The sequence below is a fragment of the Labeo rohita genome, chromosome 5 (genome assembly GCF_022985175.1).
Source record: "Labeo rohita strain BAU-BD-2019 chromosome 5, IGBB_LRoh.1.0, whole genome shotgun sequence".
Taxonomy (NCBI): Eukaryota; Metazoa; Chordata; class Actinopteri; order Cypriniformes; family Cyprinidae; genus Labeo; species Labeo rohita.
Window position 1 is genome coordinate 33,861,454 of NC_066873.1, and position 18,520 is coordinate 33,879,973.

Genomic DNA, 18,520 nt, shown 5'->3' on the forward strand with positions numbered 1-18,520 from the left:
ATTTTTCAAGTTTCTGTACTTTACTGGAGCAGTTTTATTTTTAGTAACTTTCACTTTCACTTCACTATATTCCAAAGCATAAGATCGTACTTTTTACTTAACTCCTTTTCATAAAACATATCGTTACTCCTTATAATATATCACGTGATCTGAGATGCAGAAACGGTGTCTGCCTCATGAAGAAACTGATTCTTTTCAATGAACCTGTTAAATCAATTCGCAAACCGCACCGCATGATTCATTCACGAATTGGAATGATACGATTGCAGCTGTTATTCTAGAGTCGACAACTCGTTGATTCAAATGATCCGTTTAAAGCGAGTCTCCAGTCAACTGAATTCACAAGTAAGAACCGGGAGATCTTGTGAGCGCACGCGACTGATGCTGTGAAAAGTAAGTTACTAATGTCAAATTTTAAGATTAATTATTGTAACTGTCAAAACTGGGTCTGTTGTTTGTGAATGAAAATCTGCTGTAAAGTGTGATCTGTTTAAGCCCACTGAAATGCTTGAATTCAGACACATCAACATCAGTTTTAGGTCAAAAAACAAAAAATTAAAATAACACAGATTAAATAAAATAACTCATGCACGTTCATATTCCCTGCTGCTGTAACATTAGCAGTTTATTAAAATGCTACGCATTTAGCCCTACATGACGTCTGTCAAGTATAATTTTTTATATTGCTTGGAACAACTAGCCGAGTAAACAGATATGAATGAATTCAAAACCATACTGAAAATAAGTAAATATCGTTAGCTGATGCTAACTGTCTTGCTAACAAGCTTGCTGGTGCTAAGTTGAGGTAATTTTTAGATATGTCCAAAATATTTTTATTCAACCACCTAGATAGATTACATCTGAGGGAAAAAGAAAGGATGTGATGTTCAGAACATGGTAACTACAGTAATTATTAAAGTAGGAAGTGATGTCCTCTGGGGGCATTTGGCCAGGGGTGTTTTTACACCACAGAAAGTTTGAGAGGAAAAAACATTAAAATATAAGTATATTTTCCTTTAAAATGTTCTTGCTAACTTCAGGCCTTATTCTCGTGTCATGTATATCTGTGACATTCTGCAAAACAACAAGCTTTAAAACACTTTTTTTCTTACTGGTGAAAATTAGATGGTACCTGAAGGAAATCAAATCTGATTTCCTACAGGTACATGGCAGTGTAAGCTTCACAGTTAACATTACTACATCACTCTCATCAAAATAGTCCATATCAACAACAAAAATGTTTTTTTTTTTTTTTTTTTTTTTTTTACTCCATATAAAAATAATACATTTTGGGAAAATCCCAGGTATTTTGAGCAGTGGGATTATAAAAAATATGTGCTAATATAAAGTAGCCTATATAAAATTGCAAAATAAATATATCAGTACTTTCCTACTTAAGTAGATAAAACATCGGGTACTTTCACTCGAGTAAAAATGAAAAAGGAGCACTTTTACTTTTACTGGAGTAATATTTTATTATACGTATCTGTACTTTTACTCAAGTACTTGACTTGTGTACTTCGTCCACCACTGTTCATAACATTACGGTTGAAATAACAATAATATGGTTTAGTAATTATGATGTCACATGGACTGTTTTACAGATGTCCTTACCGTTGTTGGGCATGTTACTTTTAAAAAGTAATTACTTATAGTTACTAGTTACTTCTCAAAAACACTGAGTTAGTAACTAAGTTTCGTCATTTTAAAAGTAACTAATTATTAATTAACTATTGTGTTACTTTAAAAAAAGTTAAAGTATGTCAAATAAACCTGGATGCCCCCAATATTAAATATGGTAAATGATGTTGTTCTGGGCATGCTCAGAACGGCAGGGTCAGGCCATGGCCTTGATTTACCTCTGTTGCAAACAAAGACCTTCTCTCTATTCTTTCTTTTGCACACGTATTTTAGACAAAGAGAAGAACTAGAGCTACGTGCTACGTATACATATATATATATATATATATATATATATATATATATATATATATATATATATCGCTTAATGGCATAGTTTTTTTTAAATGCCTGACACGTAGCATCAGTCAGTCAAGCATTATAATATGATATTATGATAATTTACCATTAAACTTAAGTAATTGGAAGTTTAGTAATTAAAATAACCATGTTTGAATGCATATTTGTCATGTTGACTGAACTAGTGGTGGTGCTTATGATATGTAATTTAGTTTTTCTATAAAAAAGGGAAAAAAATAAAAACAATACTGATAAGATAACAAAACTACTATGATTATTCTACTAATAACAATATAAAACACACCAAGGATTAATGAGCTGTTTGGTTCATGAATATTAATCACGTTGTCTACATTCGGTCAAACTGATTTGCTGATTTGCGCATTAGTTCCACCTACTACCGGAGAAACCGGCAGTTCTTAAAAGCTGAAGAATTCCAAAGGAACTCCGTTATTTTGACGGGAAAATACAGCAAGGAATATTGTTTACATGTAGCGCGCCATTTTTTCATGGTATATAAGACTCTCTCGCTCTGTATCTTTCTTTGCATGTGTGTAAGACAAAGCGACGGCTAGTCGTGTGCCTTCACACTAGGGTTTATGTGGTAGGGTTTACCCATACCACCAAACCTGTCACTAACCTTACCTGTATCACACCTCAATAGCAGCAAAAGTGTTTTGCAATACAATATGAACAAATTTTTAGATGTAAGTACATATTAGTTAAGGCCACCTAATATAAAGTAGGACTGAATTTTCATTTTTGGGTGAACTATCCCTTTAAGGTTGCACACATGCTTTTAACATAACAGCCTTGATCCTGCATTTTCTGGAACCATCAGCAGCTTGTTCTGTTTTGCTTCTGTCTGGCATCACTCAGTTCTCTGTTATGTCAGGCTAAAGCGTCTTTGTTCACTTAGTTGCTGTTTTCTTTCTGTAACCAAGATTTCACCACAGCAGTCAGCTGTTACACAACACCTGACGGTAAAGATGTCTCACACAGGCCTCTTAAGAATCTAAATAATCTAATTAACACCAGCAGGGGAGTGTCATTAAGATCTCTTGAGAAACAAAACCAGTTTTCTGAGCGTTTCTCTATTTATGTTTAATTCATTTTAAAAAATAAGCTTCTTTCTTACAGTGATATTAAAAAAAGGCCACAGTCTCACACTTGTATCATCAGGAAAACCCTGACTTCCTCCCTTGAGGTCTTTTTTTATGTCCAGTATGATCTAAACAAATGCATGATGGGTAAGAAAGCCGCAGAGCTGCAGGATTTCTATCCCTCTAGCGTCACAAGACAAACTCTCTTCCTCTATCCAGATCCAGACTAAGTGCTGACATGAGTCCTGAGAGCCAGATTAAGCAAGAAGAGGCCAGAAAAGACTTCTCCATTTACTTGGGTTTTACTGCCCAACTTTTTATCCAAAGTGACATTTAGTACACTTACAGTACATCCAGAAGTGTCATGCCTGTTAAAATACAGGGGGCTTGGGCACCTCAGATTTTTGAGACAAGAAGATTTCGAATGCAACATCAAAAAAGAAAGAAATTATTTAGTGGGTCTGATGGGAGTCACAGCTTCTATAGATCATTTGCTTTAATCTGAAAATCAAATTGGTCCAAACATAACTTTTTACTATGGAACACTAAAGGAGTTATTTAAAAAAATGTCAAAGATGTTCTTTTCTATAAAGCAGAATGACAAAAATATACAGTGATCACTGGCTGGCAAGTTCAGTGGCTGTTGTTCAAAAGGAGTTTTGCTCTATTTAAAAAAAGAGATAACAATAAAATAATAACCTCTCAATTTAAATTTATGACAATTATATTGAAATATTGTTTGCATTCTATTCCATCAGATTTTTAAAATTCAAAAAAATATTTATTTGACATTTTCTTTATACATTATAAATCTTTATGTAAAAAAAATGTGTCCCACATTTTCATGTCACTACCAAAAAGTGTATGTTTTAGTCCATTGACTGAGACTGATTTTAACTACACCCCTACATTTATCATTTTAAAAGCTTAATTAAATTTGGGAGTTATTCCGTTACATTTAGTTTTTATATGTGTACCATTGTTCAGAACTGTGCTAGCTAACCATTTGCTGATTAACATCTTTGAGCTAGGTTCAAAAGTACTAGATTTCAAATTGTCACTACTGAAAGAGTCGCTACCGAAACATTTGATGGAGTTTCGGTAGTGACATTGGTTTTTTTATTTTTTTATTTTTTTGGGTGTTATCCCATAAAATGGTCACGACCAAAACATGACATCATTGTTTCAGTAGTGACTAAAAGGTAGCACATAACCTTTTATTTGGGGGAAATAAAGAAAATGTTAGTACATTTTTAGTATTTTAATATGTTTTAGTTATGTATTAGTTATTTAGTTTTTTAGTATGTGGGTTAAAATTCTGTAATGTGATGTGGTCACTACCAAAACATTACTGTCACTAACGAAAATGTCCAGTCACAACTGAAACATAGGATGTTTTGTCAAATTATAAATAAAGTATACTGAATTATCAACTAAGATGTTATGATAGTTTTTGGTTTAATGTATATTCAAACTAATGAATCCTTAACTTTGAAATCAGTATGATCAACTTTTTGACATTTTACAAAGAAAACTTGGATTCAAAATACAACAAATCTCACTTGAAATATAGTTGAAATTGTAATGGTTATTGACTTTGAAAACTTTTTAATAAAATAGAAAAAATATATTTACAAGGATGTAAGCAAAATCTTAATAGGTCAATATAACCCTTCTTAGTAAATTGAATATTTTTGTGTTTCGGTAGTGACAAATTTGGGGAGAAGACAAATATTACAAAACTCCCTGAAAATACAACATGAGAATTAACGGCACAATTACTAGAAATGTGTGCCTTGGATATTATACAAACTTTTTGGGATTTTTTGTTCAAGATGTTTCCAGGTCTGACTTTACACCAATTCTGTAGAATGGCCCATATACTGTAACTGTTTTTGTGTCACTCTGAAAAAATTTGACACTTCAGGTCACATAAAAAAATGGACTTTACAGTAAAGGGGGGGGAATGACCACAAACACTTCCTTTAAAAGTAATCACACCTCATTAATGTTGCACACAACGCATACACAGAAGAATTACAGTAAATATAGAACAGTTTTTGTTTCAATGCTGCTGACAAGGCAAAAGTCTCCATCCTTATAGTCTTTATGATACAGAAAGCTGACAAAGGGTGAAGTGGGTATATATTACTCTGAAACCTAAGCAATTTCTCAGTTATTAAACATTTTAAAAAAGAAAACAATTTGATTACTGCTGTGCTGTCAGAAACTGAAATCGAAAACAGCCTTGAATGTATATGGAAAGTTACAAAGCATAAACCACCAGGCGCTGATAAAAATATGGTTACCTTGAACAATTCTTTCATCTTGAGTCACTAATGTGAGAATGTGTATGTGGATTTTACTGAACCACATACGTTACCCTTCCAGTGTCTGAACTGTTTTTCTACAGAATTTGTCAGAGACCACACGTTGTTCTGGGCATGCTCAGAACGGCAGGGTCAGGCCATGGCCTTGATTTACCTCTGTCGCAAACAAAGACCTTCTCTCTATTCTTTCTTTTGGAATGGTTATATTTTCTTCCCCTTATGTACGCGTGTTTTAGTCAAAGAGAGGAACTAGAGCTACGTTTTCCCAGAACCCTTCACAGAAGGGAAGTCTGAAACTGGCCTAAACGTTTGTCTGCGACATTTGCATGTGTGTGTTTTTAGGTATGTTTATTCGAACAGGGAAATGGAGTTGGTGTGACTTTCTCTACAGTGGTTTGCAGCATGTATCTGTGGTTTGATCTATGTAGTTCATTTTAGATGGAGATGTTAAGTAAATGTGAATCTAAACTAACATTAAACAACATGCTTTGTTTTTTTCCTGAGGTTAACAACGAAGAGTAAATGTTTTCCCTTAATGTTTTGCGCAAATAAGAAACGGTAGTCTTGATGAAGTCTTTGTATTTAAGTATAAGCTGTTTTCTTTGAATTCACGAGACTTTCGAATGACCTTTAAGTAAATAGCTAGAAGAATAACAGTGCAGTGTACAGTCAAACTATTTGGGTTTCAAACCAGTGTGTTTATGATTATAATAATATTAATAGTATGATAACAGAAACTAGTATGAAGTATAAACTAGCATACAGACTCACATTCAAGCTATAAATGGCCACAACTGCTCTTACATACACAGAAACATAGCTAAAAGTAAATTTATCACTAGCTATGTCTGTATAATGCATCATTACACCAGAAGGTGTCAACAAGTCACTGTTTTAGTTGAATCATTGAATCATTCATTAAACAGATTTGTTCAAAAACATGAACGAAATAAGTGACTGCCTTTATAAGCGAGTCACTGAATCATTCACTCACATGATTTTTTCAAAATCATTGATTCGTGCAGGAAGGAAACACCACCTGCTCTGTGTTGCTGTGAGACATGTAGCAGTTCTGCTGCTTTGCTTGGAACTATTTATGTTGTCAGAGCAAAAACAATTGGGAAAGCATATTGTGTCTTTGTAAGTTACTCAATACTAACTTGTTTATTGAAATGTTTGGGGACGGAAAGAAAAGAATTGTGATAATGTGACGATTAAGGTTATGATTTCATTGAATAAATATGAGCGCTGCACGCGACGCGGGTGTTTTTACATGAATCTCTGAAGGAAAAAGACTGTCTTCTGAAGCGTTTCGATGGCATTTTCATTTCATCTATCTTATAATGTCTGACAAAGTAGCATTAATGACTGCAGCACTGCTTTGTGTACAGCCATTACAGGGGAAACCACTATATTTCTACTGTTTCAAAAGCCCCACCTAGTGGCAGAGAATGAATTTGCATTTTAAAATAGCCTCCAGGGAATATCAATGTTTTTACACAGCAAACAGGTAGAGTTTGCCTTCTAAATGCCTTCTAAAAATCGAAACAAGTAAGACAATAATATTTATGTTTTAAATAGATATACAAATGTATACGTTTGAAAAGGACTTCACGATTTTAATTGTCGATTATTCCCTTGAAATTGTAATTGCGATTATTAATTACGATTATCACAATTTACATTAAATGATGTTTTGAATAGCTTTATACCTTTGTTTGAAGCAACTGCATGGTACATTTTTATATATAGTTTCTTCTTTAAATATAAAAATAGTAAAAATGTAAAATTTAAAACAATGAGAAAAATACACACAGTCTCTCACCCCCACACACACCCACATCTTAAAGCAGAATAATGTAAGTGGATTTTTTTATTTTTTTGGTAATTGTGCCTTTGAACGATTACATAGTTGTGGTATCTGTAATTGTAATCACGATTATAAATTAGATTAATTGTGCAGCCCTACGTTTGACTCATCCCTTTTCTTAAAAACGGTTCAAACCCTGCAATGCGATGTTTATCATTTTATAACACTTCTAGTTTTTGTGCAAACCTGTATCTGAACTCTAATTCATGTAATTTTACAGTTTGATATGTTACCATAGACATTGCTCCACCCTACTCATATGATATTTTTGTTTGTGCAGCTCTCAAAAACTGTCATAAAAATCCTTAATTTTTAAAAAAGTTTTAAAAATTCTGCAGTTACTCTGTAAATAGTAAAATAAAATTCCTCGATAATTGTTGATTTTTGTGTTTTGAAAATATTTTTGACATTTCAACTATAAAATATATATATAAGTATAAATATTCTGTGTTAAAAAAAACATTTTTTAATTTGGGCTAGTTAAATTAATTTCGGACTACCAATTACACTCTAACAAAAGTCCATTAAATGTGTATGAAGGAATTTTCTGTAATGATTTTTCACAGGTGTTTTACCTGTATTTCAAATGACTTTTTTTTTACATAACTTTTTTAATGGTTAAAGAAAATTCTTTGTTTTTCTAAAGATCTTTATCTTACTGTGCACCTCAGAATTATGTGGTATTATACAGTTATTATAATTAATATACAATTATAAGACTAAAATGTTAATTCTTAGTTATATAAAGGTTATTAAGATTATTATTTCTCAATTAAAGTGTATAAATATGTATAATTATCGTGCATGCAATTTTATAACATCATATAGACTAAAATACTATATGGAATATTTTTTAAATAAAACAAATGTTAAAATGTTATATTTAAGCTCAAGGATGATTAAAAATGGAGAAACATTTCAAAGAAATAGTGACCTGTCACAGCTCCCTAAATAATATTTTTCAACTTAAAATTATGAAAAATGTTCACAGATATGCTATTTGTGGCTTACCTATACTGAAGCTGACAATTTACAATTTATGTTCATTTTTAAAAAAGCATTTTGTGTCTAAATCTGTGCATGTGTATACGTGTCTACATCTCCAATTCTCAAAAAAATAAAAACCAACAAAAGAAGAATAAAAGAGAGAGGGTGAGAGAATGCATTGAAAGAAAGAAAGAAAAAAAGAAAAAGAGATGACATACTGGTAGCACGCAAGAAAAACTTCTTCCCATTTTACTATCAGATGAAGCCACAAAACCAGAGAAAGAGAGAGAGCGAGAGAGGAAGATTGAGCGAGTGAGCAAGAGAAAGTGTTCGCTTGCAATTCGTGCAATGCCTAAAACTATTTACTATGACACGCACATAAGCACAAACACAGACTACAGGCGCACTTGTTTATACATGTGCACTCACTATTTGTCAGTCACCGGGTTACACCTCCTAACTAATAGCAGTCGAGCCACTTTTGCCTGTGTGGTCTCTGATAGCACAGCTAATTTCTGAATGCAGGGTCATTTTCAACTGCCTGGCACCCTACACTTCCCATGTTTTGCAACACACCCAAATTTCACAGAAACAGAGCGAAACAGAGAGAGAGCGGGGTGAGAGAGAATGTGTTTGCGGTGTCAGACTGACACTTTGAACACACATCTTATGACTGGTGGTCCTCCCTTCCTCTTCTCAACCAAACAACTGAGACCTCCACTTCCAAGGAGAGGACTAAATCAACAATTTCTCTGAATGGCTAACCAAGTTATAATTAGAATAAACAGTATTCTGCAGTGTGTACATCAACGTTTGAATAACGTTGTGCACCTGCTTTTGAAAAAGCGGTTTTATGATTGCGAATTACATGTATTAACAAGCAAAATATGAACTCAGTGATGTATTTAGCCAAACTAGAAACATAGGAAGCTTAAAAGATTAGTAAATGGGTAGTGACAGCAGTGCACTTAAGTTTGGCGTGCTAATTTTCATCTAAAACTTTGTTTTTTGGAGTAATCCTTGTATACATTCACTAAAAAAATGCTGGGTTAAAAACAACCCAGCACTGGGTGAAATATAAACAAACCTAGCGATTGGGTTGTTTTGACCCTGTTTTGACTTCTAGGTAGTTTCATTTAACTCAACTATTGCTTAATAATGACTATATTTCTTGCTTAAAATGATCCCAAAATAGGTCCCAAAATAGATCCCAAAACATTTTTAAAATTGCTTATTGAGTACCAATAAGCAAATTATGTTCATCTTTTGATTAGTGCTGATGCCTCTGTTAATTGTGTCTTATTTTTGATTTACAACCTATTTTTACAACGTTTTTGAAGTTAATATAGTGATTTTTAAACAATAGTTGAGTCAAAACAAACCACTGGTTTTGTCCATAATTCATCCATCGCTGGGTTGGTTTTAACCCAGCATTTTTTAGAGTGTAGTTCATATTTTCTCCAATTAAGAGACTACATGCAAAACTATATGTGCTTTTGTCATACCAAAGGGCTATTCAAGTAAACTACAAAAAAGCTAAAAGGTGATTAAAAATGGTAAACAGCTTAAAAGAAACGGTGATCACAGCACCTTAAATATCTCCTGTATTTATTCATATACATTTTAAACTTTTTTTAACCTAAATGTTCATATCTAAGTTATTAGGGTCATTATAGTTAACTAAAACTAAAACCGTAAGTAAAGCATGTAAATAACTTAAATATATAAAACTTAAAACTGAAATAGAAAAGAATAAAAATTATATAGACATTAAGAAAAACTAAAATTAAATAAAACAGTATTACTAAACCTTTAACTAAAAATAAAATGAAAACAAAAATCAAAATATTAATAAAATAAAATAAAGCTATATTTTCATGATGCTGTGATAACTATAACTGTAAAGTTTTAACAGCCATTCTAATTCTATTAGAAAAGGGAAGTCCACATCACAGTTAAGGCTTGTTCACACCACGGACTATAACTATATGTGATCCTGGACCACAAAAGTGATCACGGTCACAGGTTTGTTAGGATAGGACAATATTTGGCCAAAATCTAAATTCTGGGGGTGCAAAAAAATCGAAATACTGAGAAAATCGCCTTTAAAGTTGTCCAAAATGAAGATGTTAATCAATCAAAAATGAAGTTTTGATATACTTAAGGTAGGAAATGTACAAAATCTCTTAATGTAACATGATCTTTACTTAATATCCTAATGATTTTTGGCATAAAAGAAAAATAGATCATTTTGACCCATGTAATGCATTGTTGGCTATTGCTACAAATATTCCTGTGCTACTTAAGACTGGTTTTGTGGTCCAGGGTCACATATGATAACTATATTACTGTCCACACTAGCAAACGATAAAGTAAAGTTGATTAAAAGTGCATTCTGCAGTTGTACATCATGTCGGAGCTGTCAAAGTGTATCCTTTATCAGGTTAAAAAACGCTCTGAAGGAGATTCCAGTGATGTAGTTCCACAGTGTTGTATTGTTATTGTTACTGTGGTGTGGACTTCCCTATTCCCACAAAACTAGAGCGAAAATTAAAACTTCACAGTTGTAGCCAGGTTAAACGTATCATCCTGTGAACAGGACTTCATAATGACAGAGAGGAACAATAGCACTATCATACATTTTGTCGGGTTGAAATCAGAATACAGCCAACGTTAATGAGCTTAATGCTTTGAAGATGACATAAACGACTCTTATAATAAATAGAGTCTGGACAGCTAATATAGTTATAGTTATAGTTATTTCTGGTGTTAACAGATGTGTATACTGTTAATAGGAATTACTGTCTGTGACATACTGCTCATCCTGTATGTGTTTATAGGTCAACACATTAAACAACAGCATTTAACACAGTGAAAAGAGAACACAGGCTGTTTCAGTTTTAAACTCTTCCAGTTTTACTTTAATAGTTCCTGTTTTAAACTGTTTCCTGTTTACATGTATAGCAATGACATTATCAATACAAGTAGCATTTGTTCAGACGCAGGTGAAATGTACGTTATATAGCTTCTGTTTTGACAGATCACAGCTGAGCACAGTAAAACACTCGCACAATTGAGTACAGTAAACATAAACAGACTGCAGATACATGCTAAGAAACGAGGAAGGAAGATCAAACGCAGGGAGTGCAAAGGACAACAAAATATGTGCTCTGCATATTTCTGGAATAGACAAATAACGAACAGACTGCAGTTACATGACAAAGCACAAAGCTCTGTCACTTAGATACTAAAATGAACTGCAAGAAGCATTGAATCTGAAATGCATTCCATGACAGAGTAACTTATGGAGGAGATACAGCACAGGTAAACTACTTTGTCACAAAGCACAGCACTGAATTTGACACAGACAAGAAGCAATGCAAAGCAGCACAGCCACGTGCATGAAGGCACACAAACGCTGCACAAACACAGCTGAGAATTAGCATGTGTAAAGCATCACATAACAGCGATCTAAAGTCCACAAGCAGCAGAAATTAAAATGCAGCCAGGCAGAGCCTTCGGCACAGCACAGTTAAATAGTATAAAACACTGACAGTGATGGAAAGCACAAGTAAGCAAGAGTTACAAGGCACTTAGTATGTATTAAAATGCATAGAGAAACACAGCTGTGATCTAAAAACACAGACAACGTGAACTAACAGTGGATCATTATACTGCAGTACCCGCTTCTAATGCAGAATACATCACACTAGCACACGCAAGCATAGACACAGGACTTTTACTCACAAATCTTTTTAGCTTCTTCTCCGGAGGGGATTTTATGAGCCATCCTGTGCACACCACATCGCCTGCGCTCATAGCTGCTGCGTCTGTCTGTGTGTGTGTGTGTGTGTCCGTTGCCGATTGCAGACTGAGAGGAAGGCAGAGAGAATCCTGTGTTCAACCCCCCCAAACACGGAGAGGAGGAACTCGCAGCATCGACCAGGGACGGAGTGAGAGAGAAAGAGCGAGAGCGAGAGAGAGAGGAGGAACAAACAGAGGGTGGGAGGAGAGAGCGTGTGTGTTTTTGTATTTGTATGTGATATTTGAGAGGACATGTATGTACAAGCGAACCGTCTGCATGTGTGTGTGTGTGTATTCTGGGTGGAGGAAGAAAAAGATGTTCCTCCCTCCAGTGTCTTGTAACAAACCGGCACATGACCTTGTGTGTGTGTGTATGTGAGAAAACCCAAGGTCAGTTTGGAAAATGCTGTGAGGGGAATTTTAACTGGTTTACTAGGCCATCTGTTCTTGGAGCCTTGGAGAAAGAAAAAGGGAGGGAGGGAGATGGAAAATTAAAAAAATGGTGAATTATTTCAAAGTTTTGATTATTTTAACATTGATTTGTTATGCATGCCACTGTAATCTGTCCTACAAATATTTTTCAGGTGAAACCATTATTTTTTCCATATCTGCACAGTATGGGAAGTAGCAGGTTGGGCCACATGAGGAAATGCTGTGGTTTCTGGCTGCCATCTAGTGACTAATATCTAAATCAAAATAATACTTTTTTGGCATAAAAAATATTACCATCTTTTATGCTTGTGTATACACAATCAACTTAACATCTTAACATCTTAACATCATCATAGCACAAATCATAAAGAAATATATATAATAACTTTTGAAAAATTAATAAAGTTGTAATTACTATATACAGCAGTGGTTCTCAACCAGAGGGCCGGGGCCAAATAAGGGGTCTCAGCACACTTAAGGGGGCCTTAGAAGATGGCATAAAATGAAGATAAAAAGAAATGAAAAATTAAGAAGAAAAATAAGCCAATAAGCCTGGATATATGAAAATATATTTTATTTCCCCCCCCTCAAATAGTTTTTTTTTTTTCCTCCTTACAAGAACCAAGCTTTCATAATGTTTTAAAAATATATGAAACTGTATACTACTTATATTTTAGAGCTGTCAAATGATTGCGATTAATCGCATCCAAAATAAAAGTTTGTTTACACACTATGTGTGTTTACGTTGTATATATATTATGTATATATAAATGCAAACACATACGTGAATATATTTGAAAAAAAAAAAAAAAAAAAATATATATATATATATATATATATATATAAATATTTTATATATAAGTCTGAAATATTGTTCTTTAATATATACATGCATGTGTGTGTGTATTTATACATACATAATAAATATACACAGTACACACAGATATAGTATGTAAACAAACTTTTATTTTGGATGCGAGTAATCGTTTGACAGCCCTAATAAATATATTTAATATATAAACATAACATTTTTCTCAAATATATACATGCATGTGTGTGTGTATTTATATACATAATAAATATACACAATACACATGCAAATATTATGTACACAAAAACTTTTATTTTGGATGCAATTAATCGCGATTAAAAAAAAGTATCTAATTATTAAATACAATTAGAAGTGTTTTTTTTAAAGGTTAAATATACTTTTATTTTATTCAGGGTTTTTGGTTAACTGTATTATAACCAGTTAGGGTCAGACCCGAAACATCATAATAATCATTAATTATAATAATAGTTTATGGAAACTACATACAAAATGTATTGTCTCCGTTTTTTATTAAACAGATAATATCAATAACAATCTGGTCACCTTACAATATTATGCCATTTTGTTTAAACTGAGACATTATTTAAAACCAAAACAACGTGATATATTTGATCTTTCTGCTTTGTGTCTCAGTGGTTGCTGTTTGACAGTTGCCCATTTTTGAGCATTCGATAATATCGCGAGATCTAGAGTACAGCTTTGAAAGAAGCTAGGGATTACTCTGTCCTCGCGAGATTTGGTATGAAGCTCTGAAAGGGGCGTGTGCGCGCGCCGTGACTGTACGGTCCTGTCATGACGCATACACCAAAATTATGCTTTATAACTTACTGTCTGGTCACCAATAACTCATGAAAAGCTTCGTACATTGAGCAACATGTCGGACGAAGAGCTACCGTCTACTTCTCGGGAGGCGCACACGGAGGCGGAAGAGGTAAAGAGAAAGAAGTACAGAATGTGTTTGCAGACGGACATGAAAAGCAGGATGCAGAAGTTTCCAGTTCATCTGCGTTTGGGGGGAACGGAACATGGCGGGAAGGCGGAGTTCAGTTCACATCTGCAGAGCTTTAGATGTTTATTACTCAGTGTTTCAGAGCATGTTTTGCGGCTTTGACAGATTTGCATGCGTTCCGTCTGCGGTCGGAGCAGAGTTGCGCCACTCTTCGTGTAGCCACAGACGGAACGCATGCAAATCTGTCTGAACAACATCAACAACAACATGCAGACATGCGAAAGTAAACACTCACATACACACTGTTGCTGTGAGCTGAAATCACTCTGATGCCATTCTGGATTAATTTCAGCTCAGATAAGCCTGGGTCAGTGAGAGTACTGATCTTTTGTCACTGTAAGCAGTTCAAGACTGAGGTTCAACTTTTAGCTGTCAAACAGAGTCGTTTTAATAAGAGATTTAAACACTTTCTTTTACCTGACTTCGGTCACTATTCTGCAATTGCAGCGTTTACGTAAATCGCATGTTATCAGTGTATATATCAGTGTATGACTGTTACTTGTTGTCATACTGTAGTGGTTTTGATGAAAGATTTGTAACACACCCCCTAGAAAAAAGTGGTAACCATAGCTTATGCTAAAATGCAGTAACTAGTACAGATACTGTTACTAGAATAAAATTGTGGTAACCCAGATGCCACCACTGGCATATTCTACTAATGCTAATAATAATAATATAACAAATGATCTCAGTAATAATAATTATAGCAACTACCATGACAACCTGTTGTAACGCATGGTTGCTGTAACTTGTTACTGTGACTTTATGCTGAAGTTACAGGTGAATTAAGGCTGCAGCTTTGATTAACTGGATGAAAATAGCCAATCTATATTTGTATTTTTTTTTTTTTTTTTAAAAAATAAAACAATCAGCAGGTTATAAAAGTAAGTGTAGTAAATGGGTCTGTCTGTGAAAAAAAAAAAAATATATATAAAATTAATAAAATTAATATAATTGATAATAATATATTATGTAATTTAATATAATATAATTTATATTTTAATATAATTGTAATAAAGATAAACACATTTATTCCTCTGGAAAAAGTAACACATTACTGTTCTTAAGTGGTTTTTCATGAGAGGCTGATATTTAGATAAATTAATATTAATTGAACCAAATAATTTTTGCAGCATGTTTGATGTGTATATATTTACCATTAATTATGCTTGTGTATGTATATATATATATATATATATATATATATATATACACACATATATATATATATATACACACATATATATATACATAAACGTATGCACTTTACATTTATTTCTCTGGATATAGTAATACATTATTGTTTTTAAGTGGTGTTTTTTTGAAAAAAAAAAAAAAAACAATCTGCAGGTTATTGAAGTAAATTATAGTAAATGCGTCTATATGTGAAAGGTTTAAATTTGTCCCCGTTGTATTATAAATCAAAAACACCTGTTTACGTACAGCTGTAAAGCAGAATTTCTTAAAAAAAAAAAACCCAAAAAAAACAATTATATATATATATGTATATGTATATGTATATGCATTTTACATTTATTTCTCTGGATATAGTAACACATTATTGTTCTTAAGTGGTGTTTTTAAAAAAAAAAAAAAAAAAAAAAAAAAAAAAAATCTGCAGGTTATTGAAGTAAATTATAGTAAATGCGTCTATATGTGAAAGGTTTAAATTTGTCCCCGTTGTATTATAAATCAAAAACACCTGTTTACGTACAGCTGTAAAGCAGAATTTCTTAAAAAAAAAAAAAAAAAAACAATTATCTATATATATATATATATATATATATATATATATATATATATATATATATGTATATGTATATGCATTTTACATTTATTTCTCTGGATATAGTAACACATTATTGTTCTTAAGTGGTGTTTTTTGAAAAAAAAAACAAAAACAAAACAATCTGCAGGTTATTAAAGTAAATTATAGTGAATGCGTCTATATGTGAAAGGTTTAAATTTGTCCCCGTTATATTATAAATCAAAAACACCTGTTTACATACAGCTGTAAAGCAGAATTTCTTCAAAAATATATATATATATATATATACATAAACCATTAAATGTTTCTGTACTAAAATTATATTGATATTTATCTAATAGTCCTGATAATTAATCGTGCATTATAATCTCTCCAATCACAAGCACAATAACAGGACAAATCTTTCCATAATTTAGAAACATAAACAGTGACCATTATTTAACAATTTATACACTCTTTGATTATGAAAAATGTAAATATTAACCTGTCATTCATTCTTGCTTGTTTTTAGATCTTTCATTAACTTGATTTTTACTCATAAAAGTTTTTCTTCATCTGTTGTCTTCCCACAAATGGGTTTGGTGACACTGAAGTGATACTGAAAGTTGATGGGTTTGAATTGTTACCTCTTGATTAGTCATAGATTGGAGGTCAGATCGTATGTATCTATGTTAATTGAATGAAATAGAAGGACTGCCACTGTTTGTAAATGTATTATACATTTATATCCATTAATTTTTTTTTTTTAGCTAAATTTAAAGTCCATCAACAAATACAGCAAAACTATAATCCTTTTCCAAAGAGCTCAGTCTGTTGTATATGCATATGTGCAGGTGTCTATTCATTGCAGACTGTAGAAGTAGTTTAACAGATTCGCTTGCTGTCAAGATGAGGACAAAATAGAAATATTTGTTTAAATTACTAACACAGATAAAGATATACCATAAAATGAAATTTATTATTTGTGGAGGAGAACATGTCTAACACATTAAACAGCACACGCATCTGTCACAGCACCTGACACTGAATAGTTGTTACAATATATATTGTCTGTATGTACTGGTATCTAATATGTCTTTGATTTGTTTCTAGGAAGACCCACCATTTCTCCTCGACCCTCCTCCTAAAGCAGCTGTGAAGGAGAGCTTGGTTGACCCTGAGTATGAAGAAAAAAGAGTGAGTTTTCATTACACTTTTAATGCACACTGTTAATGTAGTGCCGACAGGTTTTTAAAGGGGTCATGTATTTTTTTTTAATTATTTTAATATGTTCCTAGAGGCTTACTAATAATGCTAATAAAGTTTTTTTGCACCACAAAAAAACAAATAAATATGTGAAACAAATATTATTTTCAAACCCTCATTCTGACCCTGAAACATCCTGTTTTTAAGGGGTAGGTCCTTTAACAAATTTTAACAAATGTTTCTTCGTCAACGTAAAACTGTGCCTTGATTACAAAACAACATGCTCTGAAGTCTGCACAATCCTCAGACACAATCTGGGATACCATTAAAAATAATCTGCAAATAAACAAATTTGATTTCTCATGTCATGAGCTCTTTAAGTACATTGAGGTGTTTGTCAGTGTTAACCACAGGTGAGAATGAGGTTTGTAGAACCAACCCTCAAGACCAAACAGAGACGAAGGTGAAACCAGCCAGATGAAGGAATGTACTAGATTTTTAGGTCACAACTGGCAGAATACAAATAATGTAAAATCAATCTTTTTTTTTTATATCTCATACAATTAAATGTGGAAAAAATCATGAAAATCATAATTTACTCAAACATCTTTGTCTCTCCCTTGGCTGTAGAAAACAGACCGTGCAAACAGATTCGAGTTCCTGCTGAAGCAGACTGAGCTGTTCGCTCATTTCATTCAGCCTGCCAGTCAAAAATCCCCCACCTCACCTCTGAAGGTGAAGGTGGGGAGACCTCGAATCAAACAGGATGAGAAACAGAACCTGCTGTCTGTCGGAGAGTGAGTCAGACACACATACACAGACATGCATGCTCACACATTCAGATGCATGAGGTTAGCAATTATTTCCAAAGCTCTTGGTCAGGCATGTGTCGTCATGGTGATTTGGTTTGATTCATTTCTGGCCCTTGTTCGTGTGTTTCAGTAACCGCCATCGTCGAACAGAGCAGGAGGAGGATGAGGAACTCTTATCTGAGAGCAGGAAGGCAGCTAATGTTCTTGTTCGTTTTGAGGAGTCACCATCATGTATGAATCAATGTTTTTAATTAACAGTCAGTCTGTTTCTGTTCATTAATAAGTCTCACACTGTTTTAAATATTAATTACTATTTGGGTACTTTAATATATTGGTTATTTAAAAACAAAAAGACTGTAATTATTAGCTCAACCCGTGTCATTCCACACCCATATGCTGGTATTTTTT

General features: G+C 33.1%; 2 protein-coding genes across 4 annotated transcripts in view; one reads left to right on the plus strand and one right to left on the minus strand.

The window, feature by feature from the left end:
- gab3 (GRB2 associated binding protein 3) overlaps positions 1-12,213 on the minus strand; it is a 32,384-nt gene extending 20,171 nt beyond the window's left edge. The window contains exon 1 of one of the 2 annotated variants that reach the window (XM_051109247.1): positions 12,018-12,213. Coding sequence is in view for 1 of the 2 variants with exons in the window: in XM_051109246.1 (XP_050965203.1) it covers positions 12,018-12,089 (72 nt within the window). In the remaining variant the exon portion in view is untranslated. The remainder of the gene's footprint in view (positions 1-12,017) is intronic. The other variant, XM_051109246.1, reaches the window with a different exon arrangement.
- A 1,876-nt stretch (positions 12,214-14,089) lies between these two features.
- The window catches only part of smarca1 (SWI/SNF related, matrix associated, actin dependent regulator of chromatin, subfamily a, member 1), a 29,991-nt gene continuing 25,560 nt past the window's right edge, over positions 14,090-18,520 (plus strand). Inside the window, exons 1-4 of one of the 2 annotated variants that reach the window (XM_051110882.1) lie at positions 14,090-14,269; positions 17,208-17,291; positions 17,931-18,097; positions 18,243-18,343. In XM_051110882.1, the coding sequence (XP_050966839.1) occupies positions 14,213-14,269; positions 17,208-17,291; positions 17,931-18,097; positions 18,243-18,343 (409 nt within the window). In that variant the 5' untranslated portion in view covers positions 14,090-14,212. Of the gene's footprint in view, positions 14,270-17,207; positions 17,292-17,701; positions 17,829-17,930; positions 18,098-18,242; positions 18,344-18,520 lie in introns of those variants that run through there. The other variant, XM_051110883.1, reaches the window with a different exon arrangement.